Raw genomic sequence first — 1126 nt, 5'->3', positions numbered from 1 at the left:
CTACATCAGATGCAAAATGAATTCTGGTATTCTGTAAGAGAATTATCCACTTGGTTTATCATGTAGCCTCGAAATACGTAAAATTATTCAGGGTATAAATAATGTACTATGAATGGTATATTGCACACTTGAGTTGGAGCTTGTAATGGACACTTTCCCACGATATTTACCGTGGAAATCGGAGAAAATGATAAGAATCTATCCGGTCCCACACGTATTCTTAATAACTAGATAAAAGGATGATTGCTGGACATTTATACTGTAAAGGGACTACCATGAAGTTCATAATCGCGTTCTTATGTACGTAAACTATATTTCTATAACCAAGCTTAATTGTCGAGTGTGTTGTAACCTATTTCTGTATCGGCATCCTCAAGTCTAGAATTTGCTATGTATTCTAATGTGAATTTTCTTTTGTAATACTGCGAAATTCATAAGAAAGTATTACATATCCCAATTCTGCGACTCGTGTATTTGTCTAACTCTAAGTACTTTTACATAACTTCTCCCAGGTCTCATCAGTTGCATTCTTGCTGAATGTGCGAGACAAGATATCAAGATTGCCGGTGGTAAACCTGCAGTTGCAGGTATGTGGTACTTACATTCTGACGATACAACAAACAAAGCAACTTCACCTCAGGTGTCGGCTCTTACTCCAATTGCCTTTGTGCGAGGCCACTCTATCACCTACAATAGGGCCAACTGCCGCATGCGGGTGACTCTGAAACCACTACTTGGGAAGTGTTGACCTTTTGCGAGGCCTTATCAGGAACTGGTTCTATGGACACATGCCATGAACATTCCAAAATAACTAAATGTTTTTTAATCAGTGATATCGGTGTGTTGAAACCAACGAACCTGAAGTATTGTATTGGGATTATTTCATCACACTCCGACTATATTTTGTTTTCGGTGACTGATCGGAGGGTTATATCGAATCTCAACGAAGCTCTGAACAGTATATTTAATGTGGGTATATTTTAACCCCAAGATATTCTCTAGTTAAATGTTTATTCGCAAAGTTATGACTCTGGATGTTTAATATACTGATTATTATTTCTAAAGTATTATGACTAAATATATTACATTTGTAATATTTAAACAAAGAATATTCTCTATTTATAAT

General features: G+C 36.1%; 1 protein-coding gene across 1 annotated transcript in view; it reads left to right on the top strand.

Annotated features, from left to right (window-relative positions):
• Positions 1 to 16: 16 nt before the first annotated feature.
• LOC119592633 (trypsin-2-like) overlaps positions 17 to 1126 on the top strand; it is a gene marked incomplete in the record, with an annotated part of 2415 nt that continues 1305 nt past the window's right edge. Inside the window, 2 exon segments of the mRNA XM_037941530.1 lie at positions 17 to 300; positions 513 to 587. Of these exon segments, the coding sequence (XP_037797458.1) occupies positions 240 to 300; positions 513 to 587 (136 nt within the window).

This window comes from Penaeus monodon, chromosome 30, assembly GCF_015228065.2.
Source record: "Penaeus monodon isolate SGIC_2016 chromosome 30, NSTDA_Pmon_1, whole genome shotgun sequence".
Taxonomy (NCBI): Eukaryota; Metazoa; Arthropoda; class Malacostraca; order Decapoda; family Penaeidae; genus Penaeus; species Penaeus monodon.
The sequence above is the reverse complement of the archived record's forward strand: the minus strand, read 5'-3'. Positions and strand labels throughout refer to the sequence as shown.